The 25,421-nt window shown below is 51.9% G+C and overlaps 2 protein-coding genes across 4 annotated transcripts in view; one reads left to right on the forward strand and one right to left on the reverse strand.

Annotated features, from left to right (window-relative positions):
- The window catches only part of Acot11 (acyl-CoA thioesterase 11), a 46,592-nt gene extending 40,403 nt beyond the window's left edge, over positions 1-6,189 (forward strand). For all 3 annotated transcript variants that reach the window (XM_026381593.2, XM_026381598.2, XM_026381603.2), the window contains 6 exons: positions 849-915; positions 1,229-1,312; positions 1,952-2,085; positions 4,331-4,462; positions 5,054-5,180; positions 6,027-6,189. In XM_026381593.2, the coding sequence (XP_026237378.1) occupies positions 849-915; positions 1,229-1,312; positions 1,952-2,085; positions 4,331-4,462; positions 5,054-5,180; positions 6,027-6,182 (700 nt within the window). In that variant the 3' untranslated portion in view covers positions 6,183-6,189. The remainder of the gene's footprint in view (positions 1-848; positions 916-1,228; positions 1,313-1,951; positions 2,086-4,330; positions 4,463-5,053; positions 5,181-6,026) is intronic.
- A 110-nt stretch (positions 6,190-6,299) lies between these two features.
- On the reverse strand, positions 6,300-19,635 carry Fam151a (family with sequence similarity 151 member A). The gene is made up of 8 exons (XM_077791644.1): positions 19,523-19,635; positions 17,710-17,858; positions 12,452-12,604; positions 11,219-11,378; positions 9,128-9,352; positions 8,241-8,380; positions 7,438-7,581; positions 6,300-6,981 (listed from the first exon to the last, which is right to left on the reverse strand). Exons 1-8 carry the CDS (start codon positions 19,633-19,635, stop codon positions 6,308-6,310), a joined length of 1,758 nt encoding a protein of 585 aa, XP_077647770.1. The 3' UTR covers positions 6,300-6,307.
- Between the last annotated feature and the right edge of the window lie 5,786 nt (positions 19,636-25,421).

Genomic DNA, 25,421 nt, shown 5'->3' on the forward strand with positions numbered 1-25,421 from the left:
ACAAACAAACAACAACAACAAAAAAAACAACAACCTGCTGGGCACAGTGGCACTTACCTATAATCCCAATGGCTTGGGAGGCTGAGGCAGGAGGATCGCAAGTTCAAAACGAGCCTCAGCAACAGCAAGGTGCTAAGCAAGTGGGTGAGACCCTGTCTCTAAGTAAAATACAAAATAGGGCTGGAGATGTGGCTCAGTGGCTGAGTGCCCCTGAGTTCAATCCCCAGTATCTCCCCTAAATAAATAAATAAATAAATAAACAAACAAATAAACAAACTAAAAAGGGGTATGGATGTGGCTCAGTGGTAGAGAGCTCCGGGATTCAATCACCAGTACTGAAAAAAGAAAGAAAGAAAAATAGTTTCTGAGAGGGGGCATCATTGCTAGTGACGGGACCCTGGTGTGACTGCCTGCAGAGCAGCACTTTATACACTGAGTGCTGTAAGGCCAGGAGGTCACAAGGGGGTCACAGGCCATAGCTAGTAAGAAAGTGGCCCTTGGTGGCATGCTCGCCATATGCCAATGTTCTCCTGTAAAGTCCCACAAGGCAGGTGTGACTATTGATCCCATTTCACAGAGGAGTACACGGAGGCCTAGGGTGGAGTTGCTCAGCAGAGACATGGGGACAGAGCCTTAAACCCTGCTCTCCCTCACAGCCTGGTCCCCTCTGGCTCTTTGGGGCCTGGCTGAGGTCCTGAGCTCTCCGATGCTCTTGTCTGGGTGACGCACAGTCCAGTCTCCCTAGCCAGACAGGACAGGAGTGCCTGACCCCCTGGGCTCTGCACAGGGCCTGGCAGATGGCAATGACATCTGTGGAGGGTGATGGCCTCTTCTTTCCTCCCTCCCAGGAAGTACATTGTGTCCTGCAAGCAGGCGGAGATGCCCCTCTCTGTTCCCTGGGACCCTAGCAACCAGGTAAGGCTCTCTGCTCCAAGGAGACAGCCCTCAGGCCCACCAGGGTCCCCTCACCCTCCCTATTGGAAGGAGACCTGAAGGGAACAGGGACTTGGGAGGCCGACACCTTGCTCAGAGGGTTAGTCTTCGAGGGACTTGCCTACGTGCCCTGGTTGGCGGAAGGGAGCTGAGGCCTGAGAGCCGCTTGTCTGGGTCAGAACCAGCCTGCACTTCCTTCCCCAAGGCCTCAGGCTCTCCTCCGGCTCTCCCATGCCAGTGTGGCCTTGACCCAGGAGCCTCAGGAGGGAGGGCAGCCTCTGTGTGCTCTTCCTAGGTGTACCTGAGCTACAACAACGTGTCCTCCCTGAAGATGCTCATGGCCAAGGACGACTGGGTGCTGTCCTCGGAGATCAGTCAGGTAGCTGACCCTGCCCACCCATGTTTTCTCTCCCTTCTGAGTGGCCAGAGGAGGCTGGTGGCCGGTGACAGGACCTCTCAGGCCGCTTATGGCAGAAGGGGATTTCTTCAAAGCAATTCAGTGACACCATGAAACCAACCCAGTTCTAGAAACACGCCTGTCCCCAGGGCCTGGAGCAGAGAAGCCCCAGCCCTTCCCTCCTGCCTGCGTGTCTGCTGCTCTCTACCCAACACCCCTCCCTCCCTCTGCCCCTCCTATAGTGAGTCACCGCGGGGATGAGGGAAGTGGAGTAGCATCTGAGCTCTGCCGCGCTTACCTGCACCTTGGACAAATCAATTGCCCACCGGTGATGCGAGGAGTCACAGGGACACCTGGCTCTGAGGAGCCCCTTCATTGCTGCCTCATGCACTGCTTAAGATTCCTTCCGGTCCGTCCCTTTGTGCTGACTTTGATCAGGGATCCATTCTGTGGGATGCAGCCGAGGCTGAGAGAGGTTTAAGCGCCAGGTCACAGTCACACAGCGAGTCAGTGGCCACCCTGAGCTTTCAGCCCCTGCCCCCAGCATCCCAGGCAGCACCCTATCACCCAGCACAGTCTGGGGAGGAGGTGCAGGGCTGAGGCTGCCCTTGGTCCATGCAGGTCCGCCTGTACAGCCTGGAGGAAGACAAGTTTTTCTCCTTCCATCTGGAGATGGTGGTGCACGTGGATGCAGCCCAGGCCTTCCTGCTGCTCTCAGACCTGCAGCGCAGGCCGGAGTGGGACAAGCACTACCGGTGAGGGCCTGGGGGCTAGCCAGGCTGGGTCCCTTCTCAGGACTGGGGTGGGATGTGGTATCTCCTGTGGAGCTGTCCCACCTCATGCTCGCCCCTGCTGGCCTTCAGTGGGAACTAGGAGTGTGGTGGGAGATTGTAGTCATGTTAGGTGGGGTCAGGGTCATAGGCATTTTTAGCTCTCAGGGAAGAGACGGAGCCTGGGATTGGACTTGGAGGCCTGGATTTAAGTCCTGTTTCCACCCTAACTAGCTGTGTGACTTGGGGCCCCACTTCCTTTCTGGGCCTCAGTTTCCTCCCTCTTAATATGGGTACTTGGAATGGGAATCATGGATTTATCCTCAGAGGATATTTCAAACCACATTCTGTGGAGTTCTGCTCCCAAGGGGGCCCAGGGATTGCTTAGAATGAGGTTGGGAGGCTGAGGGGTGGGTGGGGCTCCCTCCCATGTTTAGACCATCTAAGTAAAGTGGCCAACTTGCAGAATTTAGTTTGTCAATTTTTTGTAAGTATGTATGTGAATGTTACTCTTATTTATTGATACCAGGGATTGAACTCAGGGGCACTCAACCACTGAGCCCCATTCCCAGCCCTTTTTTTGTATTTTATTTGGAGACAGGGTCTCACTGAGTTGCTTAAGGCTTTGCTAAGTTGCTGAGGCTGGCTTTGAACTCACGATCCTCCTGCCTCAGCCCCCCAAGCCGTTGGGATTACAGGTGTGCACCACCATGCCTGGCCAATGTTACTTTTAAATATAGTGATTGACTACGAATGTTATTCCTTTGAATACATTTGTTCCCCAAATTTACTGATTCTTGGTGTATCTTTTTTTTTTCCCTCAAGCAAGCAGGAATCTTTTTGAAAAAGGAAGGTGAGAAAAAGACTTAGAACTCCTAGTGCAGGGCTCCTGGGAGAGGCAAGAGTGCCTGATTTTTATATATCTTCTTGAATTTAGACAGGGAAGATAAATATTTTTTAGGAAAATAGCCAAAATGTCAGTGCTCAATATAGGAAAGTTAATGTTTAAACTTGTGTTTTCTTCAAGACCCTCAAAGCATTTTCTGTTATGCAAACACCCTAGGTCTGGGGGTCTTTGGTCACCTCTCCAATGGCTTACATGAGGAGCCTCCATAAGGAGGGTCTGTGTGTCTGGCAATACAGGGAACTGTCATTTGGCAAGTTGATTTTTTGTTTTCTTGATGCTGGGGGCCAAACCCAGGGCCTCATGCATGCTAGGCAAATGCTTTACCACTGAGCCGTACCTATCACAGTTGACTTAAGACAACTTGGCTTTCCCCTTCCTACCTGGTCTGCCTGCCCCAGTCTGGCCTGCTTGGCAGCATCGAACCTGCTGAAGATCTCTTCACAGGAAGGGTAGTGCTACTCTAAAGAGCCCAGGCCTGCTGGGTGCACTCTGGGAGACTGAGAGCTGGTGGGTGGTGGATGTGGGGAGGTGGGCTAGTGATCATATGGAATCTTGATACTTGATGGCATCTGGGGTCAGGATGGAGAGTCCCCTGAGGGTAAAGAGAATCTCCAGCCTGTTTCCCTTTCCCCTGCCCACAGCTACCCCACTCCCAAGACAGCCTCCCAGTGTAGGGGGAGAGCCAGGGAGGTGGCCGGTCTGGACATGGCTGTACATATCTGTGTGGTTCTCCTGTGTGCATGTACCTGGGTATGTGTGTGCCGTATGCCTGGGGTTACAGTTCTCTGCCTGGAGGCTGAACATCCCAGCCCTGTGTCCCTCTTAGCTCTACAGTTAGGAACAGGTGATTGTCCTGTCTCAGCCCCTCGTCTATAACGTGGGGATTCTGAGGGTGCCCACTGCACAAGGCTAGGCCAGAGACATAATATGCATGTATCCCTGAAAATAGTACCTGGCACACAGTGGGTACACACTAAAAATAAACCACAACTACCAAGCCTTCATACCTCTGTGGGACATACAGATGTACACAGATGCGTGTTCACAGTTATCTACCCGTGTCTGTCACGTGTGAATGGGTTTATACGTGGCTTTGTCCCTGGGTATTTGCTTGTGTGTCTGTGTGAATGTGCCTGTGCCTGTGCCTGCATGTGTCCTTGGCTAGGCCTTCAGGCCCTGTCTGGGTCCTGCTGACTAGTGCAGGGAAAGAAGTCTCCATCACAGATGGTGCTGAGGGCGGCTGTGGCATGTGGGGCCCAGCAGACCCACTGTCCCACGGGAGCGGGTGTGGCTCCCTGGGCCCTGAGCTCTGGCCTCCCCCAGGAGCGTGGAACTCGTGCAACAGGTGGACGAGGACGATGCCATCTACCACATCATCAGCCCTGCCCTTGGTCGTGATGCCAAGCCCCAGGACTTTGTGATCCTGGCCTCACGGCGCAAGCCTTGTGACAATGGGTAGGTGCCTACCTTCTGGGGATGCAATAAGGTGGCCAGCTGGGGAGGCCTCGTCCCCCTCCCTGGGGAGGCAGCATCATCCTGGAGTTAGACTCTGCTTCCCATTGGTTGTGGGATCCAGGCCCCACTAGATTTTTCTGGGCTGCCGTGGTTTTACTGTGGGGTAAGGTGGGAAATGAAGGCCCACACTTCATCTTGAGTCACCTCTGCTCTAAAGCAGGGCCCTCTGTGGCCTGGATGGCCAAAGTTTGCCACACTCAAGGCTCTGGACAAGGCACTTCTCACACAGACTCCTTGGACTCTCCTCTTTGTGACTGGAGGGCCACGAGCCTGTCACTCTGCCACTGGTGAGGAGGCCAAGATAGTGGTGTCCCTTCTGCTCTAGACAGGGGCAGGGGGATGAATAAAATCGCATGCGGCTCTCCCCCTGCCTGTCCACAGTGGAGGGACTTTTCCAGGGGACCCCCCAGCGGGTGGTGTAGCTGCCTCTTCTCCCCAGCCTGGCCTGGAGCCAAAGCTCAGGCTTGGGGGATGGGGTGGACCCTCCTTTCTGTGGCTGATCTCTGCCCCCTCCGCTTCCCTCCACTCCAGGGACCCCTATGTCATTGCCATGAGGTCAGTCACGCTGCCCACCTACTGCGAGACACCAGAGTACCGTCGTGCGGAGACCCTCTGCTCAGGCTTCTGCCTCTGGCGCGAGGGGGACCAGTTGACCAAGGTGAGGCCTGGCGTCCAACAGCATTGTTTTGAACGATACTGAGCTCAGTGCTGCTGGGCTAGGACAAGTGCAGACCTGGATCCCCTTCCAGCATCCTCCCTCTCCCAACCTGGGGGAGCCTCAGAGTATCGGAGGCTGGAAAGGAGGCTGCATTAAGATCTGATGGGTGCGACTAAGTGAGAGCCTGGAGAAAGCTCAGGATGCCGACAGCAGAAGGCTGGGTTCTGATCTAAAAATTCATCTCATTATTTATTTACTTGTATACTTCTTGTCTGGGAAGGCTTTATATGGCTCTGAGGCCCATAAAACTCAGCAAGGCAGTCCGCGTTAATTGAAAAGGTGGGGAGGAGGCTGAGAAACTGGGGACTGCAGCTCCCACACCAGCTTCCAGCTCCTGTGGGGCCCTGCAGCTCCAGGCTGGTGAGCCTCAGCCAGTGTTGGCTACATCAACACACTTGAGCCAACAAACTCAGGGGGGCCATGCTCCAGGCTGAAGTCCAACGTTTTCTCTGCAGCCCCAGAGCACCTTTACTTAAGGGGGATTCTGTAGGAGGTTCTGGAGACCTAGTCCCTTCCCTGAATGCCACATAACTGAGGGAAAAGATGCCCAATGACAGTACAGTGAGTGGTGACTGGCAGCCAGGGTTGTCAGCACACTGAGGAGGGTCAGGGGAAACCGGCTGGAGAAGGTCATGCCTATTAACTGACCTTCAAGACTCCCCGGAGCTGGGCTGTATCTGCTGCTCTCCCAGATAGGCGACTCTCCCCACCCCCGCCTCATGCCCAGGGGTAGGCCATGCCCCTCACCCTTCTCTGCTTCCCTGAGCATGGCTTCCCACCCTACAGGTGTCCTACTACAACCAGGTCAGCCCAGACATCCTCAACTACGTGACCACCAACGTGTCCGGCCTCTCCTCGGAGTTCTACACCACCTTCAAGGCTTGTGAACGCTTCCTCCTGGACAATCGCAATGACCTGGCCCCCAGCCTCCAGACCCTCTAGGCTCCCCTCCAGCTGCCCCGAGGACTCTCGTGCCGTGCGTGGAAGAAGGCAGAGGCATTTATTCCTCCTGCCTCCTGCAGGGAAACCTGGACCTAGGAGTTGGCTGGCCAGGGACCACTGGGCGGTCAGTTTCTGCCAACATCTGCCCACGAGTCCTTATGGTACCCCTGGGGGGGCCTGCAGTAGACTCTGGTCCTGTCCACCCCGCTGGCTGCCAGCAGCCCTGCCCACACAGCTGAACAGCTGCTCCCAGTGGGGCTGTGCTGCACTGTGACGGTGGCCTGGGGGGAGGCTGCCAGCAGCCTGGCCACGGCTCCCACCATGCTCTGGTCCAGTGGCCCGGCTTGCAGCTGGAAGGACACAGGTTGCCTGAGTCCCTGGAAGAGCTCCAGCATATCCATGAGCAGCTGCTCCCCATATCCACTGCCTAGCACCTCCTCGGGCCAGCTGGGTGCCACGGTCACATGGGGGAACACCTCAGCCACAGCCTTCAGGAACTCTTTGCCAGCCGTGTGGCCAGGGACCACAAAACTCCCATATGAGATTGTGGCCCCTACCCACACAGGCCGAGGCAGATGGCCAAGGGCTGAGAGATGTGCCAGGATGGCCAGGGATGGACGGAGGGCTGCGGGCTCTGCTATGTGCACGTGGAGGCCCCAGCGCCCAGGGCGCGTGGCCAGCTGCAGCAGGCATGACTCCAGTGTCAGGGCAGCACTGCCTGGGGCACGGACGATGGGCACAGAGTCCCTGGCTGCAGTTCCCTGGAGACCAACGTCCAGCAGGATCACGCCTTCTCTGTCTGGAAGAGGCAACCATGGCTAGTCTCAGGTTCCCACGGGAGCCAGAATCTCTTGTTAAAAGGGCACGGGTGGGGTGGGGGTGTGGCTATGGGGACGGCCTGGCCTCTGTGGAATCCTCTAACCTTGTTCTGGGTTCCAATTGTGGTGTCTGGTACTTGTCAAGACTAAAGTGATAAGCTGCCAGCTCAGCTCTTGGTCTTTACTTGTGACATAGACCTGGGGCAGATGCCAGCTCCTCCTCTAGCATCATGTGACTGAGGACTCAAGAGTGCTGGTCTGAAGGCCAGGAAGCCGGTGCTCTTGAGACTACCGCACTCCCCCGGCCCCACCCTACTTTGTATCTAGTGTGTGGCTTACAAGGGCCCATGTTGCCATGGTAACCGAGGTCCAAGGTCCACTGGTAAAGGACACCCTTGCAGGTCAGCTAGGGGTACCAGGGCTGTAGACAGACTTACCAGGGAGCGTGATCATTGCTGTTCTGCCATTGCCTTGCACTTCTGGAAGCAGCCACTCCACACCCAGACCATCACCCGCGGGTGGCTGGAGAACAGGGATCAGGCTGCTGCCGGTGTAGTACATTCGTTTCCTTGTGGTATTTACTGTGGGGTCCAAAATTGTTGAGATGAAGTGGCAACCATTCAGAGTGCCTTCTATATGCCCTGATTCTACCATATTCCAAGACTCTTGCTGTCATCTCCCCACTTTGATAGACTAGGAGAAGTGATTTGCCCAAGGTCCTTCAGCAGTTAGTGGATTGGAACTGGATGGAACCAGAGCTAGCTGTACCCACAGCTAGTATCCTCCCCCTCACTTAGGTAGCTCCCACAGTGGGAATGTGGACTCTGATGGGACCCCCTGTATCCACTCAGCTGCAGGGTCAAGGGAGCAAATATGCACAGTAGCATCTGGATTATTAAGTCTCACCCAGAGAGACTGTGCTACATGGAAAGTCTATAGGGTTGGAATTTGCTGAGTTCTGATAAGAGCTCTGCCTTGATAAGATCTGATGACATATTAAACTCTGTAACTGTTTACACCTGTTTCCTACCTGAATGGCTCAGCCACATCTTCCATGATTCCCAAGTCCCTTGGCCTCCTCCTCCACAGGTATCAAAGAAGATCCTGTGTCTCTCCTCCTATTCCACCCAGGATCTTCCCCTTCTGATGTCACTTCCCCCCAGCTCTGCACCAGGGCTGGCCCAGGGGCTGCCCTATGCAGAATCCAACCCACACCACCCTCCCCAGGCTTCTTCCTTACAGGCCTGCTGCTTGAACTGCGACAGGACAGGCTCAAAGAGGTCATAGTAGACTTGGTGGGCGGCGGTGTTGTCCCGGATGTAGAGGAGATCATCCACTGACACGGGGTCGGAGGCGCCCTGCCACAGTGTCAGGCTGTACCTGGGCCCAGACAGCTGGCTCAGTGCCAGTCTGGGCCCAGCAAGACCCTCGGCTCCCCTCCCGTGCTCAGAACCAGAGGCTGGCTGGGCCCAAGGGTGGGGCACCAGTCCTCCAGTGTCACACAGCCCCTCCTCCCTGAGCACTGCCCATTCCTGGGGGTAACTGCAAGCCAAAGTCTGGGAGGACAGAGGAGCTGTCCGCTCAGAGTGCCTATTTTCGAGCTCTGCCTTAGGAAAGGGACAAGGACAGAGGGCAAGGTGTGGGGGTGAGGTCAAGTGTGAAGAGGGGAAGTGGGCCACCTTGGGACTTTTGTGGGGAAGGGCTGAGAAAGGGAGGGTTGGGTGGCTGAGAGCTGGCTGCAGGGTAGGGTGGGGGGTCCCTTGAGCCCTATAGGGCTATTCTGGGCAGAGGTTGTAGGTGTAATCTCTGCAGCTCCAGGGGCATAGGTGGCCTATGGGAGGAAGCTGCCAGGAGATGGATTCTGTCTCATCTCAGAATAAACATTTGTTAACAGGCAGACATTTACCCACCAATGGAAACCTGCCCTCCCCACCCCCAGGAAGTAGTGAGCAGCCCGTCACCAGAGGTATACAAATAAAAGACAGGGACATTGTAGGTGTGAGCACCAGTAGGGTTGGACAAGATGATCTTTAGGACTTTCTAGCCTAAAGGTCGGGATCAGGGATCCCCCCCCCCCCGGAGGTGGGTTTGGAACCAGCAGGGGTGTGAGAACAGGTGGAGTCTCACCTTTCTGACTGGCCCAGCAGCCATCTGAAGTGGGGCCAGGCAGCCCGCACCATGACAGCCCGCACAGGGAAGGTGACCCTCTGTGGCATCGCTCCCACCAGCTCCTGCATCTTCTCCACCATGGCTTGGGTGTAGGTGCTGTTTGGGATCAGGGGCGTATAGAGGGTGGTCCAGCCTGGAGACAAGGTGGCTTGAGGATACTTCTCCTGGACCAGTGCCAGGAACCTGCAGAGAAGGGAGACACTGGTCTTTCAGAGCCATGCTGGTCCTGTCCTCATCACAGCGAGAGGAAGTGGCGGGGCCTGTTGAATCTGTGACAGGAGGGCGGCTGCAGAGCCTGAGGAACAGAGTGACTTGTTCACAGACCCACAAGTGGGGCGCGCACTCTGGAGCCAGGGAAGTCTGGGTTTAGGCCCTGACTCTGACCTGGGGCTGGTCAACCTCTGATTCTCAAATAACAGCATCACTTCAGAAAAGGAAGGCTTCTCCGTCTCTGTACTCGCGATTGAACCCAGGGGCTCTCGACCAATCATCTACACCCCCTTTCCTTTTTAATTTAATTCTGTATTTTCAGATAGGGTCTCACTAAGTTGCCAAGGCTGGCCTCGAGTTTGTGATACTCCTGGCTTAGCTTCCTGAGCTTCTGGGATTATAGGCATGTCACCACACCTGGCAAATTTCAGACTTATTTATTTATTTTCAAATTTTGCTTTTAAGCCAGGTGTGGTGGCACACGCCTGTCATCTCAGAGACTGAGAGGTTGAGGCAGGAAGATCATAAGTTCAAAGCCGGCCTCAGGGGGCTGGGGTTGTGGCTCAGCGGTAGAGTGCTCGCATAGTATGTGCAGAACGCTGGGTTCGATCCTCAGCGCCGCATAAGAATAAAATGAAAGTACTGTGTTGAACTACAACTGAAAAAACAAAATATTAAAAAAAAAACCCAGCCTCAGAAACTTAGTGAGGCCTCAGGAATTAATTATATCCTGTCTCCAAATAAAATATAAAAAGGACTGGAATGTGGCTCAGTGGTGAAGTGTCCCTGGGTTCAATCCCTGGTACAAAAAAAAATGCTCTTATGTAAATTTTAACATGCAAACAATCCCTCCCCCCGCCCATATCATGAGTAAAATCAACACTCCAAGAAGACTAACCATATTTCTCTGGGTCCATTGACTACATTTTCAAACTGCTACTTTCCAAGTGTCCCAGTTGGAGACATACTCTAAACGTTGGATGGATGGTTAGATGCACAGATGGGGTGAGAGAGAAATGGAAGGTAAAGAGCATGGAGCTTAGAACGACAAAGGCCTAGGTTTGAATCTCTGCTCTGCTACTAATAGATGTAGGCAGGTCATTTGACTTCCATAAGATAGTTCCTATGTTTGTAAACCCAAGGCGATAGCACCTACCTCATTCTCATTGCAAGCGTTAAATGGTATTCTTCAAGTAAAGTGCTTAAAACAGTGCCTGGGATGTGCAATAAACCTTCAACAAGTTGAGCCTCAATTTCTGTGATTTTTTTCACATCTGTAGAATGGGGAGGAAAACCCACTCCTCACCTAGCAGTGCTGCCTGCTTAAGGACCAAGTTAAGGACATCCCTTCCTTCCACACAAACCTCCTTTGCAACCCACTGCACACTCTGCAGCTGGTGACCCAGGATTGTTAGTGGAAGGAGGTGCAGGGGAACTGGGATGGAGCCAATGTTTTAGACTTTTCTTGCAGCCAAGTCCTGAGCTTGGCCCTGTCTGCCCCCTGGGAGTCCACAGTGGGGGTGAAAACCTGTGAACGGTGATCACCCAATGAGATCGGGGCTGTGTTAGGAAGAAATTTGGGAACCGTGGGCCCCAGAGGAAGCCTCTCAGCAGCCTGGGAAGTCAGGTATATTTCTGGAGATGGTAGTGACTGGGCAGAAGTTCTTCCAAAAAGGGGGAAAGGCACTCAAGACAGAGGGAACAGCATATGCAAAGACTCAGGTGAGATTACATGGTGGACTGAAGGCAGACTCAAGGAAGGTTCCCTAAGTTCTCCTTCCGTGCTAGGTGTTGACAGAAGAGGGCTGGATGCAGCTGGGGAGAGAGGTGAACACTTACTGTGTGGCATTGACCTCTATTGGGAGGGGCACATTGGGGCCCCTTAGAATGTCAGCATTGAGCCACACGGGCCTCTGGACTTTTCCGGCTTCTGTCAGCTGTTGCAGGAGGTCCAGGGAGGGGCCCACGGCCTTGAGGCTCTTGAAGTCCAGTTTGATACCTGTGGGGAGGAGGCAAGGGCTTGGGGAACTGGAAGATGTGGCTGAGCCAGCAGGTAGGGTGTGTGTGGTGGAGGTTCGGGAAGGTGGGAAGACAGGGCAGATGGTGGCTGGGTGTGAGGACGGTCTTTTAAACAGAGCCAACCCAGAGAAGGGCAGTGAGTCCCACCCTCTGTGGGGCGGAAGCAGAGGCCCCCTAAGGCCCAAGGCCCGGGCATGGGGATTCCTGAACAGGCTCAGAGGCTCTGAACTACCAGGGCCTGCAGGGGAGTGGCGTGGCTGCCAGGAGGGGGTGTTTGAGGGAGCATCTAGGCACTGTCAGGCCATGCAAATGGAAGCCCATCTCATTCAGGATGGTGAAGAGGTGGGGCTGGACAATTAGAAAAGATATTGAAAGCCAGGCCAAGACAATGGCGAGCCATTGAGGGTCAAAGCAGGGAAATGTTATGAAAATACTGGCCTTTTGGAATGGTCACAGTGTGTGTGTGTGTGTGTGTGTGTGTGTGTGTGTGTGTGTGAGAGAGAGAGAGAGAGAGAGAGAGAGAGAGAGAGAGAGAGAGAGAGAGAGAGAGAGAGAGAGAACATGCACGTGCACACGAGCACTCAGTAGGCAAGGGAAGGCCAGAGGGACTGAGTTTGTGACAGGAACCAGTGAGGAAGGAGGTCCAGGAGAGGGATGACGGGGCTGGGGCTGGAGATCGCATTCGCAGATGCAGCAGCTGAGTGGAGGGTGGGGGAGAGGGAGACACTAGGAGGGTGCCTGGGTTCTGAGGGTACCTGACACTGCGACATGGGGGTGGGTGTGAAGTTCAGCTCTGAACATCTTGCATCCAGTATTGTGGATACAGGAGGGGATGCCCTGAACACAAGGGGCACTTTGTAGTTTGCTCTGCACTGCTCTGGCACCTCATCTCGCCCGTGTGTCCAGGAGAGGACACCTGGACATGCACCTTTACTTCCCCACCTCACCCGGTCTTCACTGAGCCTGGGAAGTCAGGGCGGTGAGCAACTGGTGAGGACCCCTCCCCAGGAGCAGAGAGCTGGGGTGCCGAGGAGGGGTCCAGGGTGCACATACCCTTCAGGGAAGAGGCTAGCACCGTCTCCAGCCACTGCTGCAGGGTGTTGTCACTGTAGATGGCAGGGGGATGGGCCATGATGGGGACCCCTGTCTCATTCGCGGTATTGAGCCCATGGACAGTAACATCTGCCTCCAAGACCATGGCATTGCCTGTTTCAGGGTCAGAACACAATTCAGTTTTTAAAAACATTTTTTCTTCATCATAAGGGCATTACACATTTGTTATAGAACATTTGAAAATACAGAAAAACAGCAGAGGGAAATAGTTAGCCACATTTCCATCATAGCTCATGTTTTAATGGATTTTCTTTCATTTTTGCCCATGGGTAATTTTTGCAAAGTTGAAACTACCTTGCATTTATAATTTTTGGGTTTTTTTTCTTGCAACATTATGAGATATTTTCACAATCTTCTCTACATCTCATTAAAACAAAACTGGATACAGTGGTGCACACCTGTTAATTCCAGAGCCTCGGGAGGCTGAGGCAAGAGCACTATAAGTTGGAGGTCAGCCTGAGCAACTTAGCAAGCTCAGAAACTTAGAGAGGCCCGAAGCAACTTGGTGAGACTGTTTCAAAATAAAAATGAACAAATAGAAAGGGCTGTGGATGTAGCTCAGTAGGAAAGCACCACTGGGTTTAATCCCTAGTTCAAAAAAAAAAAAAAAAAAGCAACAAGTCATAATACCTTGTTGAGGATATTCACTATGATGTGATTTACCATCCCCCCACCCCTGAATCATTTTGATTGTTTCTAATTTTTTGCCACGATTTTCTGATCCCTCCTTATAGGATCTGAGTGCAGGCCAAAACAGGATATATATCTGGTATACACACACACACACACACACACACACACACACACCTATATACAAACACACACACATATATATATAAATACCAGATACCTAAATATATATGATTGAACCTGGTCCTCAAAAATGCTAGGCAAGCACCAGTGAGCTACAGCCCAATAAAGGATCATTTACAATACCATATTATCAAGTTACTTTCCAGAGAGGCTATTCTGCTTCATGTTTCCACCTAGAGAACAGGGATGGCCTTCCTCACCACATACCTATCAGCACTGAGCATTGTTATTTTTATCTTTTAATTTCACAAGGTTAACTCCATCAGGAGAATATCCTCGGATCCCTGACTTTGAGAGTTATCTAGTAGGGGCTCAGACCTTTCTAAGTCTCTGAAGACCGTGCAAGGGGTACTTGCATTTGGGAAGTGTAGTGGACTGAGGAGGGATTCAAGTCCAGCCTCCACCATACCACAGGCAACTGATGTTGGCAGGGGCCTTTCTCCAGTGTACTGAGCCTGACTGCTTTTGATCCCTCTAGCACGGCTCCAAGCCTCTTCTCTATAGAGAAGAGTGTTCTAAACACCTACCTGACCACATCACCATCCTGATAAAGAAAAAAAAAATTAAAAATCCACCCATATTCCTGAGATTCAGATCCAAACTCTGTAAGGCCATCTTTGCAGCCTTCATGACCAGACCCTGACACATTTTCCAGTTTATCTCAGGTCTCTCTCCCTCCCTCTTGCCTTGGCTTCCAGCCACTCCACTTTTTCCAAGTTTAACGTGCCCAGAAATCATCCAGGAAGGAACTGTTAAAAGGTAGGTTCTGATCAGTGGATGTGGGGCAGCACCAAGATTCTGCATCTCTAACGTGCTCCCCAAAGAGGTCCATGCTGCTGGTCCCTGGACCACACTTTGAGTGGCAAGACTCTAGCTTGTCTTGTCTTTCCCGTCTCTGGGTTCTTAGGTGTGGCTGCTACCTTGCAACCCTCTTCCCTCCACACCTCTCACCCAGGGTGGGGGGAAAACATCACTTCCTCAGGGAGCCCCAGTCTGCTCCCTGCTGCCAGGAAGACCACCTTCTCCTTTGCGTGCTCAGCCAGGGCGGTGGTCTTGCTCACCCGGTGCCAGCCCTCCTGAGTATCACTTCTGCGACAACAGGGTCTGGGTGGGAACTGACCATCCCTCGAATTCCTGGTGCCTAGAGGGAACCAGGACTAAGAAAGTGCTTCAAAGATGGGTGTTGAATGACGGGCTGAGTGCATTAATGGCAAAGTCAAGAACAGCCTGTCCAGGCCCAGGGAGATTTCAGCAGATTTGTCTAAACCAGATGTCTAGGTTTCCAGGATGGAGGTCACTGACCATGGGCTGCTGCCAGCACGTCTTACATCAGCCCATTCCATCCTTGAGTCATACCTGGTGCTTCAAGGTGCCTGGGACCCTGCTGCTCTCATCAGTGAGAAGAGATGAGCTTCCCAGCTCCAGAACACAAGATAAGGCCCCAGAGCTGATTAGGATCCGTGAAGGGCTTTGTGAGTGTTGTGAAGATGGACTTTGTGACCGAAACACAAAGTCCTTTTGTATCTTAACTTTTGGCCACTTGGGAATGCAGTGAGAGGGGTCAAAGGTTTTGGGGCTCCATGAGGCCTAGGGAAGCCAGGCCCAAGGTGCACCTGGTAGATAAGAGGATGGCTTCAGAGGTGAGCACTGAGGTCCCTCCCCTATGTCACTGGGGCCAGTTCTGGCCTGGTGGAAGTAGAGGTGCCATAGGAGGAAGCAGGGTAGGGTTGGGGGAGCCATGTTTCTGCATCCCAGTGACCTTCCCTTGAGACCCCAGGAGCATCTTAAAGACAGACCATGGCTGACTCCTCATTCTTCCTCCGGGTCGGGTCCACACAAATACTCAGCAGATGGGACAAAATACTGGTGGAAATTGCACTCTGAACCTAATTGGCCTCCTCATAATCACTACCTGGACCAGCTTCTTCCTGAGAAATCTTCTCCCTTAAAAATTGGCTGGGAGCGGTGACAGGTAGGTCATCCCAGCGGCCCGGGAGGCTGAGGCAGGAGGATGACTACTTCAAAGTCAGCCTTAGCAAAAGTGAGGCACTAAGCAACTCAATGAGACCCTATCTCTAAATGAAATACAAAATAGGGCTGGGGAGGTGCCCAGAGTTCAATCCCTGGTATCCTCCCCCCACCAAAAAAAAAAAAAAAAAAAAAGTTGTGTCATGCTTCCCAAGGGCTGTCTTGCTTGGGGAGTGGGAACAAAAAGGGACAAGAGAGACGAGGGCAGGATGGGGTTCCTGTGGCCACAGTAGGAGCCCGGGTCCTCAGGGGGTTGCCATCAGAGTGAAGGATGCTGCTCTCCAGAGGGAAGGGGACCTGCAGTTCCCAAGTCCTTCACCCACCCTCCCTGGGCCAGGAGGGTTAGGCATTGAGGAAGGACAGCATGGTGGCTGGGGGTGCAGACCCCCAATCCACACCACTGCCTTCCAGCCCCAGCCCTCACACTGGCCAGCTGTGAAACCCTGGGCAGTTTCTCTGACCCCTGAGCTGGTTACCTCATCTATAAGAATTAAGTAGTAAAATGCCCCTGGTTAGTGTTCACCAAGTGTTAATTATTATTTGCACAGGGTAGCTCACTTACCTAAGGTAACCTGGGACCCCCTGGTTTATTTCTGTTGCTCAGCATAATTCCCAATCCTGACCTCGTTCGCAGCCAAACATGCCCTGGCTTGGATGATAAATGGTCACCTTATGGGCCTACACTGTACAGAGGGGGGAGCTTAGCTGTAGACTAGTGAAGTCACTTGTCCCAAATCATTCTGCTGATAAATGGCCAAGGGAAAATTAGAGCCCACTTCTGCCTGCCTTCCGCGTCTCCCCTCCACACAGATGACCAGTTACATCCAAGATGGTTTCACCAGCCCACCTCTATAGCAGTGCCCCTTTAGGAAGGCAATACCCTCCTCCAGAGGCCTACAGCAGGGACCTGGCAGAATCCTAGGGAGGAAAGGAGGCCTGGGGCCTTCTCTGGACCCCTGGAGCTAAGCTAAGGGGAGCCTGTGCAGTTCCCTGCTGGTGGCAGGGCCTGCTTGGGACGCTTGGCTATCTTCTCAACTAAGGTCCTGCCTTGGCAGGGCCTTGATGGTTCCTACCAGTGTCAGGGCTGAGCTGGGAAGAACCTGGGGGTGGCAGGTCCTTTTTTCATTCCCTCAGTAGTTTTCTCCCTGGATGAGTACTTCTCTGGCTTGGATCTCTGTCAGGGCAGAGGGCTCTTTATCCTCCTAGTCACCAAGGAGTGGCAATCAGCCTCCAGGACAGAGAAGATCAGGGAGCAGCCACAAACTTCCCCACCCAGCCTGCCTCATCCGGAAAGTCCTCCCTACCCACCTCTCCTCATTCATTCATTCATTAAACATTTCCCAGGCTTTAATCTTAAACTCACAGGTGTGAGGAACCTGCAGGCATTAGAGGCTGGCTCCAGGCCTCACTTCAGACCCACTGTGTGACCTTGGACAAGACCTTCTCCCACTCCACACCCGTTTCCTCATCTGAAATTGGAAGGTTTTTCTTGGGCCACAGTTCTCAAAGTGCAGTCCTGCGTCCAACAGCAAAAACCTCCTCGGGCCCCACCCTAGAACCACTCACTGAGTCAGAGACCCTGGGGGTCGGGTCAGCACCCTGTGTCTTCTGAAGACTTCATCTCTTACAGCTTAAAGCACCAGCTCTTTGACCAACATTTTCTACTGAGCTTCCCAAAATGTCCTGAAGGACAGAGAGTGTTTCCTCCTTGACCCAGGGATCAAGCACAGTACAGTGGCTTGGGCATGCCCTGTGGGGCTGCGGCCCCGGGCTCCTCCACTCCCTAACCACTTTCTGACAGCAAAGCCTAGAGTAAGTCCCATGACTTCTCTGAGTCTCCATTTTTCTTCTATAAAATGGTGCCCATGAAGAGGGCTGCACAGTGTTCCCTGGAGAACTCCTGTGTGATGTGGATATGTGGGTCCCACCTGAGTGGCAGCTGACTGGTCACCCATAATCATTTTGCATCTGAGACTCAGAGGGGTCACACAAGCTGCTCAGGTGTTCACCATTCATTTTAGTAGCTCCAGGATTCCAATTCAGATCTCTGGCTTCCTTAGACTTGAGGGCAAAGGCCTCCTTAGGAGGGGGCATCTGACAGGCCAAGGGACAGAGGGCAGTACAGTGGTGACTTTGGAATCAGACATCTGCTCCGAATCCCAGGCTTGGAGCTGCACTAGCTGGAGCCAGTTCCTCAGTGTCCAGGGCCCCACGTCCCCAGGTGGAGTATGACAAGAACACAAAGATGGCCATTCTAAGGCCGCAGTGACCATGGCTTCTTGGCCTCCCCTCTGCCCTCCTCCCTTTCCTCCACCGTGCCCCCCCTGGCCTGCCCTAGTTCTGGCAACTGGACTTACTGCTCAGGGCAGCCTTCATCTCTTTCTGGCTGTTGGCTGCGTGGTACCAGGTGACTGACAGGCCATCCAGGTGACTGATCTGCCCCAGGCTCAGCAGGTACTCCAGCATGTCCGCGTCGGGCCGGCAGACGTCCTGCTCACAGCCTGGAGTGAATGACAGGAGCTGTTACTGTCCATCCTAGCCTCAGCCCAACACACCTGTCACCCCCAACCCTCCCTGGTCTCCCACCATGTGCTGCAGGGGACTGTGAGGCACACAGTCCCTGGTGCTGCCAGAGAGGGAAAGGCACAGGATTCTGGGGCCATGGAGGCTCTGGTGCTGCCTGGGGCAGAGAGAGAGGGAGTTCACAGAGAAGGGGACATTCAAGGGGCCTTGAAGGATGGATGTATGTTTGACAGAAAATGGGGAAAGAACAGACAGAAAGAACAGCAGACATGAAGGCTCGGCCACAGGAAAGCATGGTTGTTTAAAGGAATGGCCACTGGCCTGCTACAGATGGAGATGGGCCAGGAAGGCTGGAGAAGAGGGCTACAGGCAGGTGGTGAAAGGTCTTAGATGCCAGCAAAGGAGTGGGGTGGGTCCTGGGGGGCAGGGAGTGAGTGGGTTGTTTAGAACAAGGTCGCTGGCTCAATCCCTCTCCTGGGTCTATACCCAAAGGACTTAAAACAGCATACTACAGGGATACAGCCACATCAATGTTTATAGCAGCACAATTCACAATAGCTAAATTGTGGAACCAACCCAGATGCCCTTCAATAGATGAATGGATAAAAAAATGTGGCCTATATACACAATGGAATACTACTCAGCAATAAAAGAGAATAAAATCATGGCATTTGCAGGTAAATGGATGCAGTTAGGGAAGATAATGCTAAGTGAAGTTAGCCAATCCCATAAAACCAAATGCCGAATGTTTTCTTTGATATAAGGAGGCTGATTCATAGTGGGATAGAGAGCAGGAGCATGGGAGGAATAGACAAACTCTAGGTAGGGCAGAGGGGTAGGAGTGGGGGAGGGGTCATGGGGTAATTAATGATGGTGGAATGTGATGATCATTATTTATCCAAAGTACATGTATGAAGACATGAATCGGTGTGAATATACTATGTATACAACCAGAGATATGAAAAATTGAGCTCTATATGGGTAATAAGAGTTAAAATGCATTCTGCTGTCATATATAAATTAAAAAAAGAAAAAAGAAAAAGCTTGCTGGCTGCAGAGAGGGACAGGTACTGGCAAGAGCAAGCTAGTGGCAGAGGGACTTGGTAGGAAGGGGAGGCCACGGCAGGGTCCAGGAGATCAGAGGTCTCAGGCGGGGCTGCGGGGAGGGTAGAGGGTGGAAGGCAGAGCCCTCAAGGTTCAGGAGCCGGGCCTAGGCACCAGGCTCAGAAAATGTGGAGGCTCCCCCAGGTTCACCAAGAAAGGGATAAGGAGAGGGAGGGAGGCAGGGAGAGGCTGAGTTCAGCCCAGACTGTTGAGTTTGAGGAGCCCACAAAATTCCCAAGAAGGAATACCCATCTGAGGGCAAAGGAGGGAGGACTGGGCCGAAGGCTGAGGTTTGGTGGTCTTCAGGCAACTGACCAGGGGAAAGAAAATGAGTGGGACCCTCCACCAGGGTTGAAGTCTTGGTAGGGCTGGGGTATGGAAGAGGCAGAGAGAGCTGTGGGTGGGGGTGAGTCTAGTTGGAATAAGGGGCAGGAAAAGATCTGATCGGCTGTTGGTAGGACAGCCTTGGTGGGAACAAGGAAGGACAGCAATGGGGAGACCAACTGTGTGGCTGCAGGATGACTCTTACCTGACCGAGTGCCCCGCTGCAGGGTGAAGCCCAGGACCATCCCAATGGTGAACAGCAGAGCCACACTGGCACTGCCGGCAAGGACCCACTTGGTTGGATGCTCGGAGCAGCTCTTCCTGCAGGCCATGCTGACCCTTTCTAGAGAGTGTTCCCTTCCCTACTCCTCACAGCCCAGAGTCCCTGAGACTCCCCACCGCTGAGATTGGGTGGGAGGCAGGAGATCCAACAGCACCTAATGCTCCTCCAAACTTGGCCGGCTCCTGCAGGTCCTGGATGTCCCAGCCTGGAGACAGCTCCTTAAATCCCTCCTCCCTCCCCGCCCTCCTCCTCCTCTTCCCCTCACCCTCCCTGCATCTTAACAGGTCAAGCAGAAAATCCTGCCATCCCCCAAATGAACTTTGAGCACAATGATAGGTAATGAAGGACATGGCCTGGGCCCCCACCCCTGCCTGTGGCTCCTGCCTAGGGGTTGGAAGGCCAGAGATCTAGTCCAGCTCAACCTTGTTTTCCTGGTGGTCTGGGGCAAACATCTGCCCTGCTCCTGGCCTCATTCTGTCCCTGTGGTGATTCGTAATGGCCTTTTCTCTTCTAACTCGAGGACTTTCTGCCCTGCCCCAGAAAATCCCTGGGTCAGGGAAGGGTTTGTGACAAGGAGAGATTAAATCTGCCCGAGTGACATAAATTTTCCTTTTATCTAAGAGTACAGCTGGTGGATTGAACTGGGATCAAAACTGATAGTTCTGCAGGACACTCCTGCACCTTCCTGCATGGAAGTCCATGTGCAGTGGGCTGGGTCCCCTTCTCTTGCAGAGGGAGCTCTAGGGGCTCCAGGATGCGAAGCAAATTTAGAGACTGCCCCTATTTCAGGGACGCTGGAACTTAAATGAATCCAGGAGTTACCTGTAATGAGCATGCACAGGCTTCAGAGTGCAGAGGCTGATAAAGAAATCCAGCAGGGGGCACTTGGTGACTGATTAGTGAGTGGGTTAGGAGCAAGGAGTCTGAGCTGGTTTGGTTCCCATTTTTTCTGCTTTCATTACTACAAACAGTAACAAAATATATTATTCATTGATATCCTATAAAGTATTTCACATTGCTGAGGGCCATCGCCAAGTAGGAATGACGCATCAAAATCTCCTTGCCAGCGTACCCCATGCTGCTTAGAGGACATTCAATGGGACATTGCATGTATGCTTTAGTAAGATGACCCTGCTCAAGGTGATCGAGGGTGGATCCAGGTTTGAGGAAGTATCCTGCAGGTTTGAGGAAGTATCCCGGTCCTTGGGTTTAGGGTGTTCCCGGTTTAAGACAATAGAGGTTTTAGGGAAGTTGGAGGTTGAAGATTATTGCTGCTGGGATTAGGGTGTTCCTGCTGCTTGTTCCAGTTGAGTTCTCGTGAGATTCAAATGGGATTTGGAAAAAGCCTCGTGGAGTAGGATTTGGGGGCGGCGGCATATTGGAGATTGCCCAGAACGTGTTTGTAGACGGCCAGTGTGAGTTCGGGAATAAAGAATTGCTGTTTGAACCTACAAAGCTGTGTGGTGGCTCGTGATTCAGTGCCAGCCGAGACATCGGCATCACATCTTTATTATTTATTTATTTATTTATTTATTTATTGGGTACAGGGGATTGAACTCAGGGGCACTCGACCACTGAGCCACATCCCCAGCCCTATTTTATGTTTTATTTAGAGACAGGGTCTCACTGAGTTGCTTAGCATCTTGCTTTTGCTGAGGCTGGCTTTGAACTCTCAATTCTCCTGCCTCAGCCTCCCAAGCCACTGGGATTATAGGCGTGCGCTGCTGCACCCAGCTCACATCTTTATTTCATATACTAATTGTGTAAGAAATGGAAAGTTCGGTGGTCCATTTTCAGAATATAGTGTTTACCTTTAATTGGGATGTAAGATCTAATCATAGCCATTTTGAAATCCAATTGTAACCATTTTGACTACAACTCTTCCCTTCACCCACCCTATTTTTACAATGAGCCAATCACATAGATTGCAACCCCAAGCTCCTGCTATCAATCCCCTGTTAGTAGGGGGATTGCTGGCCCATGTGTGGCCCATGTGTGGCCCAGGTGTGCTTGCTTGCCAGGTTGGGTAGTATGCACTTCTGTAGAAGTAAGTTTGCCTTGCAGAGCTACTTCTGAGCTCGCCTTTGATTCCTTGTGGCACCCCAGTATTTCTAACAGTCACAACATTGCTAAATGGTTCTTGTGTCCCCATGATACAGGAGAAGATATTGAACCTCAGAGAGCTCAATACTTGTCCCAAGTCACCTCATATTCACATTCAAACACAGGCCAGGCTGGCCTCAGGCCCAGCTGCCTGGTTTTATGACATCTGCTGGTCTTTTCTTGTCCATTCCCATCGACAAGGTGATGATCTTTTTTTTTTTTTGTAATATTTAACTGAAAATATTTATCCAGCAAAACCCCCAAATTTAATTCTTACAGTCTGAGAGGGATCTCGGTATACAAACCACCCTCATATTAACCATAGCTCAATTAGTGTTTGTGACTGAGAAATTGATGTGACTCCATTTTTGAGAAACCAGCCTCTATCTCAGAGCAAAGCCTGTCCAAGGAAGGGGGGGTGACCCTTGTCCTTGGAAAAACCCACAGAGAACTCCTAGGCATATACCCACCCTACTGAGTTGTTTATCCACTGATAACAGGAGAGATCTGCAGGCTAGGTGTCCCTGATTCAGTCAGGCTAGGTGAGGACCCATAGCAACCCCCTAGCAACCACCACCCATCAGCATGAGACAGGGAAAATACCTGGGATGCCAGATGACCCTCCCAGTAATTTATGGTGGTTGGTAACCTGTTGGGAAACCATGTAGTTCAGCACATACACCCCTCGTGGCTTAAACCAATCAGTTCAAACGAATCCCCCTCTTGTACTAACCAATCACCCCTACCCAACTTGTTCCCACCAGGGAATGTGCTAATCATGTTTTAGAGTTGTTTTATGATTTTCCTGTGGTGTGTGATGATTTGCTAAGAGATGCTATGATGTATGTGAAGTCCCTGCCTTCCCCAAAGAGTGTATAAAACTGCTGCAAACTCTGGGCTTGGGGCCTCTCAGTGTCACCAGTTGCTGTGTGCATGGAGGACCGAGCTAGCTGCTTATATTGATCTTGGTCTCTGGTGGTCTTTTGGGGGTCCTGAACTTGAGCATAACAGTGACATCCATGGGGGAAGCCTCATCATTCCTCTTTTAATCCAGGGCTCCGAGGTTGGGGTGTGAACCCCTTGCAGCAGGCCATGCGGCCCATCCCACCCTCCCTGAGAAGCAGGCAGTGAGCTCGGAGGCCCTGGGCCTGGTTGCTTCTCCACCTGGGGGCTCTGCAGGCTGCATCTGGGTGGAGAGGGGCTTCATCCAGCTCTGGCTTTTGCAGGAGGAACAAGCTTCAAAGGACTCCTCTGCTGTCTGTGATTATCTCTTGTGAGATTAAGTAACAACTTGAAGTCACTGAGTGTGCATTCACTGCCGGGCCTCATACTAGGCTCTGGGACCCACTCACAGCATTTTGTAGCAGAGGAAATGTCTGCAGATTTGGGCATTTCAGGTGTGGAGCAGCTGTTTTAGGGCTGGTGTGCAGGAGGGAGCACACGAACTGTAAGGATGTTTGGCATGCAAAGTGGCAGTGGGCATGGGACTGGATGTGTGGGATCTGGAGATGCAGGAGATGGGGGAAGAGCCCCAACTTCTTTCATGGGCCATGATCCTATGGGAAGAATCACCGCCCAAGCTGGCTGGGATAACCAGGAGGGACGTTCAGGCACAGTGAGCAGTGTGTGGGTGAAGCCAGCCAAATTTTGGAGGATATGTGCAGTGCAGCTTGGCCTGAGCACCAGGTGGGACATGGGGGAAGAGTTTGGGAGATGAGGCTGGGGAGGTGGGCAGGGCCTGGTGCCCCTGGTAAAGAGCTAGACTTCAGCTGGGTATGGTGGTGAAGGTGAGGCAGGAGGATCTCGAGTTCAAAGCCAGCCTCAGCAATTTAGAGAGCCACTAAGCAACTTAGTGAGACCCTGTCTCAAAAGAAAAAATAAAAAGGGCTGGGGATGTGGCTCAGTGGTTAAGCACTCCTAGGTTCAATCCCTGGTTCCCCCCAAAACAAAACAAAACAAAAAACTTATTTTCTGTGTGGAGAATGGGGTCTTTCACCTGTGGGGTGAGCAGGAGGGTGTGAAAGGGTAAAGTTTCTAAGCTGGAAAGCTTGAATGTAAAAGATTAGGTATTATTAAGTTCCTCTGTTACACCCAGATTCCTGAGATAGTTAAAACAACGCCCTACTGGCCATTTAGCCAAACCAATCAGTTTGAATGTGTATCCCGCTTAGGAGTGACCAATCATCCCCGCCCGACCTGTTCCCGCCAATGAATGTGCCAATCACGTTGTTGTTCAATTTCCCCGCGCCTCATGATGATTTGTTCTGATGTATGCAAAGCCCACCGTCCTCTCCAGAAAGTGTACTTAAGCTCTGCTTGACCTCTGCTTGGGGCTCCGGGCTGCTCTTCCTTCTTGAGTGAGCACGGGGCCCCAGCGCGCTGGAATGGATCCCCAATAAATCCCCTTTTGCCAATTGCATGGAGCCAGTCTCTTGTGTGGTCTCTCCCTCCGACGCTCCGCCGGACCCTTACAGGTGCTCAGCTCTATCTGAGAGGGTGATTCTTAAAGCTGGTATGAGAAATGGCTGGAGAAGGCCAGATGTCCCTAGTACCCAGGCATCCAGGTTTAGCACTGCCACAAAGCAACGTGTTGTCACATATTACAACACCCAGAACAGCCAAAGACCTATGGAAATTTGAGCCTCAGGCTTTGTTACCTGGGTTGCTTTGATATTCTCCTACTCTCACCCCATGACAAATAGGGGAGAAGGCAGGTGCTTGGGAGGCTCCAGCACTGCAGATGTGGAGCAGCTAGCTGTTCAATCACTGCTGCTGCCTGGGCATGATGGGACATGCCTGTGGTCCCAGTTACTTGAGAGGCTGAGGCAGGAGGATCTCAAGTTTGAGATCCCCCTCAGCAATTTAGCAATTTAGTGAGATCCTGTCTCAAAATAATTAAAATCTAAAAAGGCTTGAGGCTAGGTATGACTTGGGAAACTGATGCAGGAGGATTGCAAGTTCAAAACCAGTCTCAGCAAATTAGCGAGGCCCTAAATGACTTAGTGAGACCCTGTCTCCAAATAAAAAAATGAAAAAAACTGGGGATGTGGCTCAGTGGTCAAGTACCCTTTGGTTCAATCCATGATCCCTCAAACAAAATAAAACAATCAAAACAAGCTGCTAATGTAAGAGGTTCTGCCTCTGTGCGACAGTGTCCCCACCTGCCCTTCTCCCTGAAGGAAGCCCATCACAGTTAGGAAATGCAGCCGGAGTCACTGTAGTCAGAAAAAATGACTGATTGTTCCAGAATCCAGCTCATGAACATATAACACACACTTACTGGGCATATCAATACTTTTTTTTTCTTTTTATTACTGAAAAAAAAGAAAAATAATAAAGTCTAATAGGCAAATGAAATAAAAACAGAGGAAAACTAAAATAAGGAAAAACAGCAGCATAGAAATGGGAGGCGGCTGATTGGATTTAAAATCTTATAAGGTCCCTGTGGGTTTTTTTTTTTATATGTTTGCTTGTTTAAAGGAAGATAACAGTATTAACTTTAGATTTTGATAACTGGAGTATGAATGTTAAAATGGTTTGAGTAACCCTGTGTGACTTTGTGAGTCTCTGTCTCTAAATAAATAAAAAGGACTGGTGATAAGAAAAAGGAGGAAGAGGAGGAACAGTTACCAGGTGTGAACTAGGTCAAATTTGAACCAAAGGTAACAGAAACAAGATTGTGTGCTAATGCCATTTCTATGTAGTGCAGAAACGAGTCAATCTAAACCATGG

This window comes from Urocitellus parryii, chromosome 11 (assembly GCF_045843805.1).
Source record: "Urocitellus parryii isolate mUroPar1 chromosome 11, mUroPar1.hap1, whole genome shotgun sequence".
Classification (NCBI taxonomy): domain Eukaryota; kingdom Metazoa; phylum Chordata; class Mammalia; order Rodentia; family Sciuridae; genus Urocitellus; species Urocitellus parryii.

What these genes read in the sequence shown, in the direction of transcription:
- Fam151a (XM_077791644.1), bottom strand. Translation starts at nt 19,635, where the DNA reads ATGGCCTGCAGGAAGAGCTGCTCCGAGCATCCAACCAAGTGGGTCCTT. An exon ending in ATAGAGGTCAATGCCACACA is followed by an intron (nt 9,353 to 11,218) that starts GTAAGTGTTCAC and finishes CCTTCTCTGCAG; the next exon opens with GTTCCTGGCACTGGTCCAGG. An exon ending in CTGCTGGGCCAGTCAGAAAG is followed by an intron (nt 8,381 to 9,127) that starts GTGAGACTCCAC and finishes GTCTGGGCCCAG; the next exon opens with GTACAGCCTGACACTGTGGC.